Source organism: Buteo buteo, chromosome 6, assembly GCF_964188355.1.
Source record: "Buteo buteo chromosome 6, bButBut1.hap1.1, whole genome shotgun sequence".
Lineage (NCBI taxonomy): Eukaryota > Metazoa > Chordata > Aves > Accipitriformes > Accipitridae > Buteo > Buteo buteo.
In genome coordinates, this window is record NC_134176.1 from 14,821,727 (window position 1) to 14,837,869 (window position 16,143).

The window sequence follows — 16,143 nt, forward strand, 5'->3', positions numbered from 1 at the left end:
TGTGTGCGTGTGCGTGTGTGTGTGCGTGTGCGCGCGTGTGTGTGTGCGCGGGTGTGTGCGGTGTGTGCGAGTGGCGTTTCTTGTTCTCTTGCAGGGTACAATGTTAAAAAGCCACCGCTAGTCGCCCCCAGTGCTCCTACTCTCTGGGTCTTTTTGTCTCTAGTGCAGATTAAACGTCACGTCCGCACTTGAACTTGAATTTTATCCCATTGTACAGAGGCAGCCCCAGCCATAGAGAGACAGAGCGCTCCCAGAGAACCAGGACTCCGCCATCTTCACATTGCAATATATAATAGTAATAGCCAGCACCAGCCCAGCTGCACTGGGGGCTTCCTTCCTTCCAGTCCCAGTGCCAGGCGAGGGGGGAAGAGTGCAAAGTGGTGCAGGAGCACTGGCAATCCAAAAGCACCAGGGCAAAGCAGTGCCACTTGAACTGGGAGAGAGGAGACACAGTTTTGGCTACCCCTTTTCAAAAAAATTCTCTCTATATATCTACCCAGCAAGGGTCAATCTCTGAAAAACATTTTTTTTTTGGCAATTTTTTTGCGTGTGGGGGCAATCCCAATTCTAGTACTTTTTTTTGATATTCCTGCGGTTTTTTGCTTTTTCGATTTTTTTTTTCCTTTTTTTTACCCTCCTGGTGGAAAAGCACACTTGCCAATTTGCCAAGCACTCTGGAAAGAGGGAAAGAGAAAAGTGTCACTGGCGGTGCATATCCTCCCAAGTTCAAGAAGAGATCTGGAAGTCCAAGTGGCAGAAGCTGTGGAGAAAAGACAGAGTGTGTGAAAGAGAGAGAAAAAAAAAGAGCGAGAAAGAGCTTTTCCTGATGATGATGATGATGATTTTTAATTGAGAGGGGATCCCATCCAGTGCACCACAGCAGCAACAAAAAGGAGGCTTTTTTTTTCTTTTTAATTTTTTTTTTTTGAAAGAAGAACTCGATAAAGAAGAAGAAGAAGAAAGAGGAAAAAAAAAAAAAGAGGAGGAGGATCGCCCCCCCAACACATCCCCCCAAACCAGTGCAGCTCTCCAGGCGATGCCAGTGTAAATGCCAGGGCAATGTCCCGTCGCAAGCAGGGAAACCCGCAGCACTTGTCACAAAGAGAGATTATCACACGTAAGTTTGAACTTGGAACCAGACCGAGCCGAAATCGAGGAGCAAAATTAGGGAAGGGGAGGAAGCGGTTGGGGGGGGGGGGGAGAGACTCCAGGAGCAACCAAAGCTGGTAAATGACTTCAGAGAGAGGGAGAGGAGAAGGGAATTAAAGAGGGGAGGGGGGTGTGTGGCTAGGGGGGATGGGCTGGGGGTGGAGGGGGGGAGAAGCCCGAAGTTTGCTGTGCGTTTTTGCAGCGGTGCGGAGGTGAGGCGGGCAGGCAGGCGGCGTGGAGCGGGGAAGGCGCTGCCGGCGGGGAGAGCGCGGCGTGGGGCGGCGTGGGGCGGTGCGGGGCTCCCCCGGGGAGCGGGTGCGTGTGCGGGGGGCGGCGGAGCGGGGCGCGCCGCTCCGGACCGGGCCGGACCGGGCCGGGCCACCCCACCGGGGCTCCGCCGCTCGCCCCCGGCCCCGCTCCTCGTTGCCTTGCTCGGGGGACAGCGCGGAGCGGTGGGAAAAGTTGGCCGAGCGCCTTGCTTCGGCGTGACAGCCGGGCCGGGGCGGCGGGGGGGGGGGGGGGGGGGCGGATCAAGGTGGGCAGCGACGGGGGGAGAAGCGGAGCGGCCGGCGGGGGGGGAACTTAACGGGAAGCGCATGGAGGCGGTGGGCCGGCCGGGGGAGTGCGGGCCGGCAGCGGCGGGCGCCGAGCCCCCCCCGGCGCGGGGACGCGGGGCAGGTAGATGGGCAGGCTGCACCCTGCCCGCCCCAGGTGCATCGCCGGCGGGGGGAGATGACTCTCCTCCGAAGCGGGATTGGGGGGGGGGGGAGAAGGCAGGATGAGCTCGGCTGGGGCTAGAGGCAGGGCAGGGGCTGCAGAGGGGCCGGGGGCGGGCGGGGGTGTCTGTCGGTGGCGGGGGGCGCGGGGAGAGCCGAGGCAGGGGACGGGGCTGGAGGGCACGAAATGCGGGCCGGGCAGCGGCTCGGGTGCCGGGGCAGGAGCGGAGGCTGCACTTTGCCGAAGCTCCCATTGTGAAATGAAAACACGCACATACCCGCCCCCCCCCCCCCAAAAAAAAAAAAAGGAAGGAAAAGATAAAGCGGGGGGAGGGAAGGAGGCGCCCCCCCCCGCCTCCAGCTCCAGCATCCCCCCTCCTCCCCGTTCCCACCCCTAAAGCCCCGGGAGAGGGGCGAGCGCCTGCAGGCAGAGTCGGGGGCAGGTCCCCGCGCCGGGCGCCCCGCTCCGCCGCTCCCGTCCCCGCGGGGCTTGTGCCGCGGGGGGGGGATGTTGGGGAGGGGGCGCTTCCCGGGGTCCCCAGCGCTCCCCGCTGCTCCGCCGCCACAGGGGCACGGGGGGGGGTGTCCCCCCATTTCCCTCCTATAGCATCGGACCCGTTTGGGGGGGGGGAGAAAATGCCCGGCGGGCCGTGGGGAGGTTTGGGGGGGCGGAGGCCGGGATGGGGCCCCGCACCCCGCCGGGAAGGCCGGCCGGACACCCCCCCCCCCCCCCCAAAAAAGACGAGTCCGCAAGTTGCTGTGCTGCGGGGGGCGGCGGCGCGCACGGAGCCAGCCCGGGGCTGAGCCTGAGCCGCGGCGGATCCGAATATTTATGTTGAGATTTTAAAGAATTTAAATAAATAAATAAATAAAATATTCCCCCGGCTTCTCTCCCCTCCCCTGAAAGCCAAGAATAGGAGCCATCTGCCAGGAGCATTTGGTGCTTGCGAGCTCCTCTCTTTCTTTGTTACCGGTGATAAATTTCTGTTTGTAAGATTTCCTTGGGAATCGAGATATATATGTGTATATAATTTTTCCACCTCCTGTGAGATTTTTTTCTTTTCGTAGCGGAGGGTTGTGGGGGGACGGTTTGGGTCCCGAAATTTCATTTTCTTCTGCTCTTTTTTTTTTTTTTTTTTTTTTTTGGTGTGCGCCTTTATTTTTTAACCCGTTCCTCCTCCCCCCCCCCCCCCCCAGCCCATCAGCTAGTGGAACACAAATGAAGATGCATCTGGTATTCAGCTTTTTCTGGGGGGTTTGTTTTTAATTCATTGTTATTTGGAGTCAGATTTGCATCACCATAAAAGGTGGATTCCCCCCCTCCTCAACTCGTTAATTGCATTTTTGTTTTTAACCATCCGGTTTGGAAAATGCGTCTCCCTTTTTTGTTGGTGGCTTCTTTTTTTTTTTTCCTTTTTTTTTTTTTTAAGAAAAAGCATCAACCACCTAACCCCTCTAAATCGCCCTATGCAATTTCTCCCACTTTTCTGTCTCAGTTGCGAGGAGATGTGGGGTGTTGAAAGGGGTTGTGCGGAAAATCTGGTTTGTTGCGCACGTCTGAATTTGTTTAAAGGGGGTGAAACATTTCTTTTCTCGCTGCTGTTGCTGCTGGGGGGGGGGAGGTGGGGTGGAGAAGAGAGCCAGGTAGGTTTGTTCTTCCAATTTGATCTCCTTTTCTGATCGCTTTACTTGAAAGTAAATAATGAGGCAGGAGAGCATTAAAAGGTGCCGAGGAGCTGCGTGTACAATGGGTTTAGCGGGGAGGCTGGGGAGGAATGGAGAGCAGAGCGGTACGCAGCTTCCCTCCCTCCCCTCTTGTATTTATCTCTCTCTCCATCCTGAGGAAGCTGGCGAAGAAATCAGGCTGCATACTGAACAGTGGCAGAAAAAAATGAAGGTATCCAGGGGAGGAGGGGGTGGGAGCCGGGGGGGGAGCTGCGGCTGGGGCTGGGGCTGGGGTTGGGGCTGGGGGGAGCAGTTCAGCGCAGGCAGTTCAGCGCACAGGCGCTGAGCCTCAGCTGCAGGCTTGCAGGAGGGGGTTTCGCAATCCCCGCACTCCTCGGGAAGGTGTCATTCGTGGGGGAAAAGCAGCCAGGGAGACCGTCCTCTGTAAGGGGGAGTTTGGAAAGTAGCGGGCAACGGAATGGGAAACCAAAGCACTTCCAACAAAATAAAGCCAACCCCAAGCCAAGCCCCCCAAGCCGGATGAATTGATACTGTTTTCAGAAATCTTGCATTTATGTCATGTTTAGCTTGGGCTTCCCCCCCCCCCCCCGCCTCTCTCTCCCTTTTTGGCATCTGTCAGGAGAGTTGCATTTCAGGATGGATTGGAGGTCTGTGCCAGGGAAGGAAAGAGAGATTGGGAGAGAGATGGGGGGAGAGAGAGAGAAGGGTTTTCTGACACTGCTCAGCTGGAGTTTATTGGTTTTCATGCTCCTGGTGTTCAGAGAAACGTTTAGATCCTGAGTGTAAGACAAACAAACAAACAAACAAACATAAAAAGCAGAGAAGCTGCAATGTAGTTGTGCTCCAGAGTTGCAGGGTCTCATTAGCACAGTGGTCTTTACGACTGAAAACCGGAGTGGCCTGTTTGTCCTTGCCAGGCTCACCCAGGCAGCCTTGTAATGGATGCATGTGCAGGACAAAAAGAGGGGAAATACATGGGGAGAAAGGAGCAGCTCTGGACCTTTCTTCAGTGGTGGTGGACAGAACAAACTTGGTAGCTGAGCTCACTTAAATGGGTGGACAAAGTAAAAGAGACTATTATGTAGCAAAGAGGAGGCTGAGCTGTTGAGCTGCTCTGTGCAAAGAAATGTTATTTTGGTTTGATTCAAATTGCTGATTTTCCAGCTTAAGATCTTCTTTTTTTAACTTGAGAAATCTGTTTTCAAACTAGCCCTGCATTTTGCATCTGAAGGAAATGTGAAAGGCGAGAGCATGTGAAAAGCTCGCTGGTAGCAGTTTTGCAGAAGGCGGCAAAGCAAGAACATTTCTGTAGAGCAGCAGCAAAGATTGGGAGGGAAAGGCACAGTAAAATCATACAATTCCAGGTAGAGAACCAGGTTTCCCAAGGAGGCTCTTCAGTACCTGGTCAACAGGTTCCCTAGGAAAAGTAATAATATCCTTTATCACTTTGTATTTGTACATAGTCATTAAAAATAATAATAAAAAAAACCTACGATTTTTTGCATATCAAAGTTTTGCAAATGGCTTCAAGGAGCTTGTCTTAAAATGCATTTAGATTTAGTGCAATTAATGCACTCTTCCTGCAGAAAAAAAAACCCACCAAGGCAATCAACTCTAGTACAAAGAGGATGGTAAGCTGTGACTGAAGAATTAGAGAGGAAATTATTATTATTTTGGAGATGGCTGACTTTTTCATAATACCTGCATAGTTGTGCACAGAAAAGCTTAATGTGCTTTTAAAAGACGGTACATGTGTTGGCTTTAAATAGGACAGGACAAAAAAAAGGTTGCGTGCTGTTGACTTCCAGGTTGCCTCTCATTTGAATATATTTGTATTGGACTTACAAGGTAAAAAAAATATATATATATACTGGCACATTTTCATAGTTTCTGGTCTTTTAAAATATTTTTTAAAAACTGGTGCGGAGTAACTAGATTGTGGATCTAGATTGTTCCGTCCTTTTCGGTTGATGTGCTCAGTGGCTTAAATAGATGTACAGCGGGCGAGAAATCATTTTGCATTTTTTTGCTGGTCGGCAGATGCAGAGCATATTTTGTCAGGCTTATTTAAATATCGAGAAAGACAAGTCTTCAAGATTTTACAACCTGGCTGCCTTCAATAGGAACGGTTGGAGCCCTTGTCTTGCGCAAAACGTATGTTTCTCTGCAGAACAAAGGGTTGTCTTGTGGCATATTTGACAATAATTATGACTTAGTGGAGTGTGCGCTCGTAGAAGTAGTACAAATTACTGATGCCAGTTACCGACTTCGGTCGACACCTCTTCGGCGGCTCTTCCCCGGGCTGCGCTTGCTGCCGGCGCACCTCTTCGCTTCAAAAAAGCCTCTCGCAAGATGTTCCCTTCCCTTCCACGTTGCCTACCTGCGTGGCTTTGCGCTCTGGGTCGTCCGTCGGTGGAAAATACTTTCCCAAATAAACTTTGCTGGCTTTTTTGAGTTGCTCGCACGCCTGCCTTGTGCCCCCGGCTGCCAGTGGCGGGTGTTGACGACTAGGGGGAGCTCATAGCCTGTATGATGGCAGGGCTGGCTCCGGCCCTGCGGCGCGGGATGCTCTGCCCCGGGAACCCGGAGCCGGCGCTCAGCCCGCTCGGGGGGCCGCAGAATGTTTTCGGGGCAAAGTTGTCGCATCGATCGGCGTGCGAGGAGCTGCAGAGCCCTAGCGAGAGGGGCTGCGAGCGAGGCGAGTCTGTTTTCAGCTGGATCGCCGCTGATTAATTGGCTCGGGCGGACAGGAGTTTCTAATTAAAATTAGTTTCTAACAGTGCCTTTTTATTGTCAACGTACGGTGTTTAAATTGTCAACTTCTTGTCGGCAGATAGCGATCGGGGTAATGGTACCTGTACAAGAACGAGTCTCGGGGGGCGTGGGGGGGGATTCCACGGAGATCCGATTGTTTGTTCCAGTGGACGTAAAAACACTGAGCGAGGAAGCTGGAGTTCTAGGAGAAGGTGGGCACAGCAACAAGGCAGACATACACGTACATAATTTGGCGTTGATTACATGTCAGAAAGCCACATGTACCCCTGCCGAGAGGATTTGTTATTAGATAGTTTACCGTGCTTTGATTCTCGGGTCCTTAGAGCAAAAAATCCGCGTGTCCTGCAAATGAAAACAAGCATTTTTTTTTCTAGAGAAATAAACACAAAATCACATCTGTCATGTAGAAGTTGCTGCTGAGCAGCTCACAGGCTGCTTCACCGGGCTTGTGCTGTTCTCTGCCGCAGTCAGCTTGCACGTCGTGGACGGACTTTAGCGGGACACTTTCTTGCCCAAACAGATAATTCGTGGCGTACACACGGGAAGCTTTGATCAGTGGACATTTATTTCACCCAACCCGATAAATTCAGCAAGTTATGGTATTGTTAACATAGCACAAGTGTCTTCTCATTTTTAGGGTGCAATATGTGGATGGAGGTTATCCCGTGACAGGAAAGCGTGCTTTATTCTAACCTGAAAGAGAAGTAAATTAGGTCAGACAAAAGATCAGGGCTGTCATCAGCTGTACAAAAACCCTTCACTCTTGGGTAGAGAGGGCCAGCAATTTATCTGATGATTTCTCTACTTCATTTAATGTTTGAATTGAGCTGCTTGGAAGCATATAGACAGCAGCCAGCTCGTTTGACAGACCGGTAAGCTGAAGAGCACAGTGCCCAGGCCGCTGCTGATGCTAGTGTTTCCCAACCATGGGGAAAACCTCCCCTTCTCCCCTCCCGAAACCTCAGACTTCGCCGACTGTGGCTTTCCTTCCATTCCACGACTGTTAACTTCTACCAAGAGAAACAACGATCCCCCTCTCCTCCTTCCCCTTGCCTCTGCCCACCCAGCGCACGCACACCCACGCTCCCCTTCCTCCCACTCCGTCCTCTGCCTCCCACCCGTCTCACTCCCCCAGGTCGAAGCCCAGCGGAAAAGTCTCCCCGTGGAGACCTGCTACCCCAAAATGGCTCTCTGTCTTCTTGCCGGAGCACTTCCTTCTTTTGGGTTGCAGTTCGGTTTCTCCAGGGTTGCGTTGCAGTTGTCGGTTGAATTTGGTCTCCCCTTGGTAGCCTCCAGAGAAAGCACGCAGAAAAATAAACGGGGGCTGGGGGTTACCGCCTGCTTTAAAGTTAGCAATACCATAAAAGTGCTTGGTGAAGCATCAGCATTGGCTGTAGATGGATTTATATATATGTATCTTTTTAACGAGGGAGGGAAAAGGCATCAATAACTGCGTGCATTGATAAATGTATGATTCATTCAGCTGCTCTTACTACAGCACCTTCCTCTTTCGTGTTTATTTTCTTTCTTAAAATGTATCTATCTGGGCAGACTGCACACCGTTCCTTGGCACCCACGGTTACAGCCTCAGAGGCAGTTGTGTGTTCAGCTCCTGAACATCAGTTAAATTTGCTCACTGTCTGCCCTCCCTCCCGAAAAGCTGTTGCTTGCTCAGTACTGTAGACCCTTGCTGGAGCTTTAAGTAGTAGCTTCTTTTTTTTTTCCCTTTTTTTTTTTTTCCAAAGGATATATAAAAAATGCCTAAAGCAGGCTATTCGAAAACAAATTAAAGCAGAGGGACACACTTCATGCGTTGCAGGCACGCGCCAGTAGAAGGGGGTTAGAAGAATATCATCATTTTACTGGCAAAAGTGACACCAGATCGGGGATTTGATTAATGGTGCAGCATTCACAGGGACTTAGTTCTGTATTTTTGACATATGCAAGTCTTTTGTGTAGTTGCCTCAGTGCAAGAAATTCCGTTTTTTTTTTTTCCTGGAGCAGCTGATAATTTGTGTGTGTGCTGGATATGCCCAAGGTACTTTCCAAAGACTAAGCACTAGACAGCACAGTATAAAAAAGGAATCCAAAGTTAAGGGAGAGGAAAAAAACACACTGGTTTACTTAACTTTTTTATGACCCCTTTTACTAAGCCACTGGAAGAAGCCATAAATTCGCTGAATGTTATAATGAATATGCTTCAATGAAAGTAAAAAAAAAAAGGCTTAAGAAAATTGTATATGAGCAACAGTGCACCGTACACAATTGAGAAACAGTCTCTTTTGAGCCTGATATTTAAGAAAAGAACAAAGTTGTTGTGTGTTTAATACATGCTCAAAACTAATTACTTAATTTTGATCCTGCCTTTTAAATCCTGGGGTAAGACTCTGTGCTTCCAGTATCCTTTTCCACGCCAGTTAAAAGCCTGTACCCAAATACTGCTCCTTCTCCTTTTGTGGCACCGAGCGCTCCTTTCTCTCCTTGGTTGTCGTTTAGTTTTAAATAAAACAAATGTATTCACTGGGGAACAAAGAATGCTTTTATATCACATCATCACATCCCATTTTATCTGCAGAGATTTACAGCTTCTGCAGTCTATAGAAGAGCCTATGCATTTTCCGCTCTCAAAAGCAGTAAATATTTTTTTATGAACGTATAGTTTACTTAAGCGGAGACACGCCACTCCCTTCCTTAACACTGGGCATAGTTTCTGATGAAATAACATCTGACAAGTGTTGGAGATTCGCGCGGCTCCTTGGCTATTCTTGGCTTTTGTTCCGTTTTGGGTCCGGCGTGGTTATTGTCTCGTTTTCCTCCTTCTTTTCCCCAAACCCCGCTGCGTTGCCCGGCTCTTTGTGGCGGTGCCTGGGCTCGCTCCGTCTCAGGTGTGTGCGGAGGGTTAAACTGCTCTTCCCACAGATTCGGGACACTTCTGCAAAAGCTGCCTGACGTGCCAGCGGTGCAGGGGAGTCCTCCGACTGGCGGCTGTGCGCGGGGCTTGCTCAGGCGTGGGAGTGAAACCGGTTATTCCCCCCCCCCCGCCCCATCCCTGCACCGCTGGGTCCCGGTCCCCTCGCTGTCGGTACCCAGCCGGGGCTCGGGGAGGGGGGGGACGGGGCTCGGCGGGCTCCATCCCGGCCGCTGCGGGCAGGTGCCGGTGGTCAGCCCGCCACGACCCCCGCCACCCGCTGTGGCGGCCCGGGCCGGGCCGGGCTGCCGTCCGGCACGCGGGGAGGGCGGGCTGGCGCGCAGCGGCTGACTGGACCGGACCGGACCGGATCGGACCGGACCGGACCGGCCGGCGGCTCGGCGGCGGCGGCGGCCCCGGGGGCAGGCGCGGGCGGCGCGGCGGAGGTTCGCCGCCGCTCCGGGCGCCTTTGTGTGTGGGAGTCGTCGCTCGGAAAGTGCGGCGGAGCTGCGGGGCCCCCGTGTTTCTGGGGCTTCCCCATCGAGTCGCCTCTTTTGGCCGAGTCAGCCTCAGACTTCTGTTGAGAAAAAAATGTAGCGTACTCTGAACGATTGTTTGTCAGCCCTCAGAAAAATTAAAAATTGATGGCAGATAAGCGGTGCCTAGTACCGCTGAGCGTGATGCTGATGCAATACACAGGCAGAAGCTCGACTCTGCACCTTGCAGCTGCGGGGAGGCTCTGAAAACAGGTTATTGATAAACTTCGACGGCGAGGAGCCGCGTCGCCCGCTTTGCGCAGCGTTAGTCTTTGTGCAGCGAGGATCCTGACACCGATCGCGGCGATAACCCAGCTAGAGAGCATGTGATCCGCGCTATTTCCGTTAAGCACGTTGATGTTACAGTAAATGTGACATGTGGGTGTTGATTGAGGGGACATCATTTTCAAGCCTGCTTTGGGCCAACACCCTGAAGAGCGAGTCACTTCTTTGTGCTCGCTCCCCAACTGGGCTGAGCTCTTTCTGGATCTGCCTTCAAGACGGCAGCGACTGCGTGCGGGGAACGGCGTGCTCGGCGCGCTGCGGCACGCCTGGGCGCCGGGAGCCGTACCTCCGTGGCGGACCCTGGGCAGCCCCAGCTGGTCCCAGAGATGGGTGGCCCTGGGGCAGCCCCTGCTTCGACCCCGCAGGTGGGCACGAGGGCGGGCGGTGTCCGTAGCGGGGTGCCGGGGCAGGCAGGGCGCCCAGCAGCACCTCTGCGGCGAAGGCGCTGGCAGCGCTCGCCTTAACCGTCCCGTTATCGATTTGTGCAGAAACCAACCACGGAGGGGAGGTTTCACACGCAATGCTTTGGCCCGGCACCAAAACGTTCCCTCTTCCCCCTTTCTCTGCCTCCTCCTGATACTGCAGATCGGGAAGAATAAGGAAGAGAATAAGTTGGCAACTTCTAGATCCCTTCTTACCTTGGTTCTGCAGTGCAATAAAAAGGCAAAAAAAAAAATTACTGCTGCCTCGACCCAGCCTCACCCAAACGCTGTGAACAAGCATCCACGGTTCCGTCCTTTGAGGCCTTGGAAATGATTTTTAGTAACACAGTCTTTTTCAGTGTTAATGGGTACGAATTTGAGACATCTGACAGGCAGAAAGTAGTTAGCATGTGCATTCGCTTTAATACTGGGCATGAGAGTATTGTTTGCATGGGGCGCATATGCTCTAATGATGTCACCATGCTGAAGCAGGAGCGCTGGTGGTTTTGTGACAGTGCCTTTATGGAATTGAGGGGTTTGTCCACTGTATTTTGCCATGGGAGGCAGCCAGAGAGCTTGGAGATGCTGCTTAGAGTCCAGCCAGCAAGTGTAATGCTTTTCAGAGTAGAGCAAATGGTTTAGATTCTCCAGTTGCATTAATTTCATGAAGCCATTGGATAACAAGTGTCACTCACGTCCCCATAGATCACCCGTCCCGACTCGCTGTGCTCCTTAGGCAGGCAACGCCAAGGCAGTCCTCTTTGGAGGAATCTCTGGGTGCAAGAAAAATGCCGGGCACACCTTAACACACCTGGAAGAACCAGGGCATGAGTCCTGGATGGAAATAGCTCGTTTGCATTTTTTTTTCCTTTTCCCACGTAAGGGAGATGAGATGTTTTTCATTCTCCTTTTTTGTGTGCCTTGATTTCTCCTTCTTAAAAAAAATATAAATTAATTTTAAATAAATACTCGTGAGGAAACACCCTCCTCCCCCCAAACCCAGCTACCAACAAACAGCAATGAAACCACAAAGTTAAATTCAGATAATGTGAAGTGACTCATTTGAAACCCACAGACACAAGGGGAGTCAGAACTTTAGATTGAGACTGGCCCAAATTGCCCCATTGGTATTAAAGGACTCCTTAAACAGCCTAAGATCTTGGCTGTTGTATTAACCAGGCATGACCCGATGCGTTATGGGCTGGACTTGCAGGCTTTTTTCTCTTTTCCTTTGTGGGTTTTAAATCTCTGCTGTAATGTTACTTGAATGTAGGTTTTTAATGGCTTAATTGAGTTGTCAATAGGAAGCCTTTTCTTTTTTTTTTTTCATTCCGAGTTAAAAAAAAAAAAAATCCAAATTGCCATGGATAAAACGTATCTGAAGATCTATTCAGTATTTTGTTTTTCATTCTTTTGTATCTGTTTTCCATGTCCCGAATAAGGGGATGTAATATAGCTTCTGCATTATTGGGTGTATGGATGGTCTCATGCTTGGTGATTTATTAAGCTCAAATCAGAAATAGAGTTGAGTAAAAAAATCTTTTGATAGTTTGAAACCCAATTACTACTGATCACGAGGGCTCGGTGTACCAAGAAAACGAAAAGCTGATTTTTGGTAATGTGATGACTGCCAAAATATGAAGGAATACCAGATGTTATTTTAAAAAAAATGCCATTGCAGAGTCCTTGGAAAGAGAGAGTGAGCGAGTGTAAGCGAATAGGCATATGTGGATTTAACTAATATTCAAATGAAGTGTAGAACTGAAAAGAAAGAATTTGCAACAGTTTAGCTGTTCAAACCTCCTTCATGTTTCCACAGATGCCTGGTCAGGACCCTTATCAAATGCAGCAGTTTTGCTACATTTTCTGAAGAGCACAATGTAAATCACAGGCAAAAAAAAAATAATCCTCACATCAAAAAGATAATCAAGTTGAGATCTGTGCTTTTCTTTTTATTTGTTACATATATATAAATGCAAAAATTCAGTGTTTGTAATTTAAGAGACAGACTTTAATCTGAAGGCTTTACAGGAATGTTAGGTGAAGCTAGTAACAAGCATTTTCCCCCTCTGCCACCTTTTTTCCTTACGACCCTTGGTTCAGTTCCTGTTTTCGTGTTGTCTTTTCCAGCTCTTTGTCCCATCTCGCGCGTGTGTATCTGCGTGCCTGTGTGTGCCTCTCTGTATTTTTTTTTTTTTTTAATATTTTGACACACTGCTCCCCCTTAATAGGAATTCTTCCTAGAAATAGTGCGCACATTTCTAAAGGACCCTTTTCACAGTCCTTTTCTTTTGGCTCTAAAATGATGTATATGTAATTGGTAATTAAAGGTGCAAGCTCCCTTCAATATAAACAATATTGCTCAATGTTAGATCATTAAAGGGAACCGCAGCACTAAATAATTACCTTTTGCATCGTGACACACTGTTTGCAGGCACCCGCTCCCTTCCCAGCAGTCCCTGTTCAGCGCAAGGTTATGGTTACATTTTCACTAAGGCAAGGAGGCATCTTTTCATGATATAAATTGGTGAATTAATTACGTAGTATTGTCTTCAAACTCCTTTTAAACTTAGATTAAGGGGGAAAAGTTAATTAATGGTTTTCAGAACGAGTACTGTGCTGTGTATTTGGTAAGCTTGGTGTGAGTTAGGAAACCAAAGCCTTCCTGTGCCCATCGTTTGCTCCAGCAGGATGGTCCCTGCTTGGGCACTTCTCTGGGGTCCCCGTCTTTTTCCTGCTGGTGCTGCTGCTGCTCTCCGCTCTGCTGTTAGTGAGCTCTGCTGTAATACAGCTGGTAGATACACTGATCAAGTATTTATTCTGGAAGGCAAAAATGGGGGCGATTCTTTTTCTAAACTGCCTTTTTCAAGGCTCAACCATTTTTGTTGCCAGGTAATACATTTCACCTTCTACCTCTTGTCCCTTTCCTATGTGTTTTTTTTTGCAATTTGCTGAAGAGCGGGACAAAATGCCTTTTGTTTTCGGCTAGGAGGAGAATCCAGATCTGGATTATAACATCTGTTTATCTCAGTCTTACTTCTTTGAGATATTTGGGTGACTTGCTTTCCCCAGGAAATCCATAAGCAAACTGCTTGGGCTAATAGAGAACATTTTTCTTCCTATTCCTTTAATCCTGATTCGATTAGAGGTCTCACTCGCTGATTTACATACTGTTAGTTCCTCTGTTTTGTTCAGCCCAAATCCTATAGTCCTTGCAGAGGCAAAACAGCCTTAGGCAAAAGTCAGTGGAAATTTTGCCTGAGTAAAGACCAAGGTTTGTATGATTTGGCAGTTACACAGCAGAACAAGAGAAAACAAACTAAAACCCACGTTTTGCCCCAGAAATGGATGGTGATCCATAATTATTTTATAATGTAGGAATTATCTTCTAAATACCCATTCAAAATGCACTGTGTTTTATTAATTGTGAAATGAGAAGTTACTTATTTCTTAAAAACTGATGCAGGTCACTCAGAAATGCTTTCCCAGTCTTTGGGGGTAATGGTATGAAATCCACCAGGTCCACGGGCAAGACTTAAACAAAAAACTTTTATTAACCTATATAGCAACTGCAGGGTTATTTGACATCAGGAAAATAGAGTGGAAGATTTCAGGCTCAGCCAATATTCCAGTATGTTAAATAAGTGCCTCATTCTCTTTCCCACTGTACACGATTTTGAAACCCCGTAACTTCTCATGAGACTGTATCCTGTGTACCATACCCTTGCAAATAGTTTGCTGTAATTCTTGCTAATGGCTGGTCACTTAACCTTGCCGGTATCTTTGTAATGGGACAAGGTGGTGCTAATTTTGTATGCCACAGGGAGCCTGATCCTGCTTGTTTGGAGCACACAAGCTTTCCCCCTCTCTCTGAAATAGGAGGAGAGGTTTGGGTGCATAAGCTTTGCTGGATGGGGCCTTGGCCAGATGGCTGGGAGACACGGTGGGAATGAGAAGGTGGGATAAAAAGAGAGGAACTATTTCAGAAAGTGACTCGGGGCTCGAATGTTCGCAAAATGGCTCTTTGCTGATATCCTTGCAGTGCTGGCAGCAGTGGGAAGGAGCTGTCAGGAAAGCTATGCCAGGTCAGCCTTTCCATTTTGTTTCAGGCAGGCTTGGTTGCAAAATATATTGAAATCATTCTGGGAGAGCGGAAAAGCTGAAAAATAAAAGAAAGATCTCATCAGGCTTGGCTTCTTTGGGGGGGTGGGGGGAGGCTGGGCCTCTCATGATGCATCCTTCAGAGTCTGTGAACATTCAAAGCAATCTCTTTCTCTTCTCCCCTCATCCCTTTCCTCCCTCTTTCTCCTTGTCCATGTAAAGCAGAGGCTGACCATGTGGAACCGGCACTCGCCGACGAGGATGAGAGCCTGGCAATAGCAGAGCCGGGCGGCATCAGCATCACCGCAGGCGGGACAGACCCCGACTTGTTAACCTGTGGACAGTGTCAGATGAACTTCCCGCTGGGAGACATCTTGGTTTTTATAGAGCACAAGAGAAAACAGTGCAATGGCACTGGTGGTGCCTGCTATGAAAAGAGCATGGATAAGAGCAGCCCTCCCCCCTCCTCACGCGCCGAGCTCAGGAAAGTGTCAGAGCCAGTGGAAATCGGGATCCAAGTCACACCCGATGAAGAAGACCGTCTTCTCACGCCTACAAAAGGAATTTGCCCCAAGCAGGAGAACATTGCAGGTACAGCATGTTTTACACTCAATCAACTGCCTAGGTAATCTTTTAACGAGAGCCCTCTAGAAAGCACCATGAAACAGAGGCTTCAGTAACAGGTCTTTATAGGAGCCATCGGTCTGGAGGATCCTCACGGCTCAGCAGGGCTCAGCAGGACTCTCCACCCCATGTTTAATTCAGTGTAGCTATCTGCGCAGGGCCAGCTCCCAGAGAGAGGGGCAGCTCCCAGAGAGAGGGGCTTCTCAATCCCCTGGGAGAGCCAAGGGACAGTCTGTACATGTAGGAAAAAGCAGAAGGTTGGGGTCAGAAACCACTTCAGGAGCATCCTTAAGCAGGTAGCAGTGGCGGAGGGGTAGGGGACTTTGGTGAGATGCTCAGTTCAGTCCAGTTCAGATACCCTTTGTCACATGCAGACCCACTGGGAAGGAGTGAATCCCAACCCCACTGAATTCAGTGGAAAAATCCTCTTCCCACTGACCGCAGCGGGAAGAAGATTTGGTTTTAAGGTCTAAAGCAGGGGTTCATTAGGTCCTTGCTTGGTCCTTCCGCTGGGGTAGATGTCAGCTTCCTGGTCTGCACTGCTGCCTGTGCCGCCTGTCCCGGGTCTCTGCGCGTGGCTGGAGCTGGGTGGGCGACACTTCCATTCACGTGCACTCCCCAAATGGCGCTTTGGAATGTGGAGATGAGAGCACAGACTGGCCTGGGTGAGCAAATTGCAGGCATTCCTCTTCCTTAAACTCTCCTACGTGGTGCAGCTGACGTTTACTCAGCGGGCCTCCCCAGCTCAGAGGTGGGCAGGCGGTGATGGTATCCACCTGGGCGAGCTGCTGTGCAGCGGTTCCTGCAGAGCGCCCGGTGTGCGGCCGCTTCCGTCGTGCAGGGCGTTCCTCCCCTCTGCAGCGGTGAAAGGAAGGCTCTGTTCCCTGCTAGTGAGTGGGGGTTTTATCTTACACAGCAGGATGTCCCCTCAAATGGGCCTT

The 16,143-nt window shown here is 50.0% G+C and overlaps 1 protein-coding gene across 4 annotated transcripts in view; it reads left to right on the forward strand.

Annotated features, from left to right (window-relative positions):
- Window positions 1-237: 237 nt before the first annotated feature.
- The window catches only part of BCL11B (BCL11 transcription factor B), a 91,910-nt gene continuing 76,004 nt past the window's right edge, over window positions 238-16,143 (forward strand). For 2 of the 4 annotated variants that reach the window (XM_075029863.1, XM_075029866.1), the window contains exons 1-2: window positions 238-1,117; window positions 14,801-15,169. In XM_075029863.1, coding sequence (XP_074885964.1) covers window positions 1,060-1,117; window positions 14,801-15,169 — 427 coding nt within the window. In that variant the 5' untranslated portion in view covers window positions 238-1,059. The remainder of the gene's footprint in view (window positions 1,118-14,800; window positions 15,170-16,143) is intronic. The other 2 variants (XM_075029864.1, XM_075029867.1) reach the window with 1 other exon arrangement.